Raw genomic sequence first — 932 nt, forward strand, 5'->3', positions numbered from 1 at the left:
TATAATTTATTCTCAAAGATATTTTGTTTGTTTAACATTACTAAATATATGCTTTTAGTTCTATCACTATACCTCCCAAACGGTGATTAGAAGCCCAAATAAAAAGTTTTGGGAGAAGGAGAAAAATAATGCACTTCATTTCCCAATCCATGAAAATACTATAACCAAATCAACCCAATCTCATTATCTCAGGCTTGCCAATAAGTTAGAGTTAAAAAAAAATTTACCAGGTTTTCACCTGCAAAGTATTTTGTCAACATAATCAACCCTTCCCAAACAAAAATGAACTGACACCTACCTGAAGTTAAAACCTTACCTTGAAGCCTAACTGGGCAGCTTTAATAGCAGCAACATACCCTCCAGGACCAGAACCTATAACTGTTACGTCAGCATCAACTACAATAAAAACACATAGATTTAAAATAGTAAATTGCTTAAAATTTACCAAAAACAGCTCGTTAGAAAAGCAAGTAATATTTAAACTTTCAAGATAGCACAAATAACCAGCATTTCTACACAGTAATTTTTCATGCATAGGTACTTGATTGATGTTCTTTGATATTACTGAAAACGGCACAAACTTTAAAATTTCATTTTCTATTATTTCCTATTCACCATGACATATGTAAATACAACTGAGTTCTGCATTAACCTTGTACTTACCAACTTTGCTAAATTCTATAATTTTATTTATGATAACCGACAGCTTTGGAATCTGACAGACCAGACTTCAAATCTCAGCATTGCCATTTGTCTTTTGTGATCTTTCCCAAGCACCTTAACCTTTTTATAATATAGGAATGATAACACTGCCTTCCATGACTGATATTAGAATTAAATAATATAATTTTATATAATGTCTTTGTACATCAAATAAATTTAAGACAAATTACCTCTTTCAGGTCATTACCTTCTGAAGTATCATGAAAAAA

At 31.0% G+C, this 932-nt stretch overlaps 1 protein-coding gene across 1 annotated transcript in view; it reads right to left on the reverse strand.

Moving 5' to 3' along the window:
* Positions 1–932, reverse strand: part of DLD (dihydrolipoamide dehydrogenase) — a 30,429-nt gene that overhangs the window by 21,260 nt on the left and 8,237 nt on the right. The window contains 1 exon segment of the mRNA XM_012812075.2: positions 317–396. Within this exon segment, the coding sequence (XP_012667529.1) occupies positions 317–396 (80 nt within the window).

The sequence above is a fragment of the Otolemur garnettii genome, unplaced genomic scaffold (assembly GCF_000181295.1).
Source record: "Otolemur garnettii isolate 467f Iridium unplaced genomic scaffold, OtoGar3 scaffold00005, whole genome shotgun sequence".
In the NCBI taxonomy this organism is placed as follows: domain Eukaryota; kingdom Metazoa; phylum Chordata; class Mammalia; order Primates; family Galagidae; genus Otolemur; species Otolemur garnettii.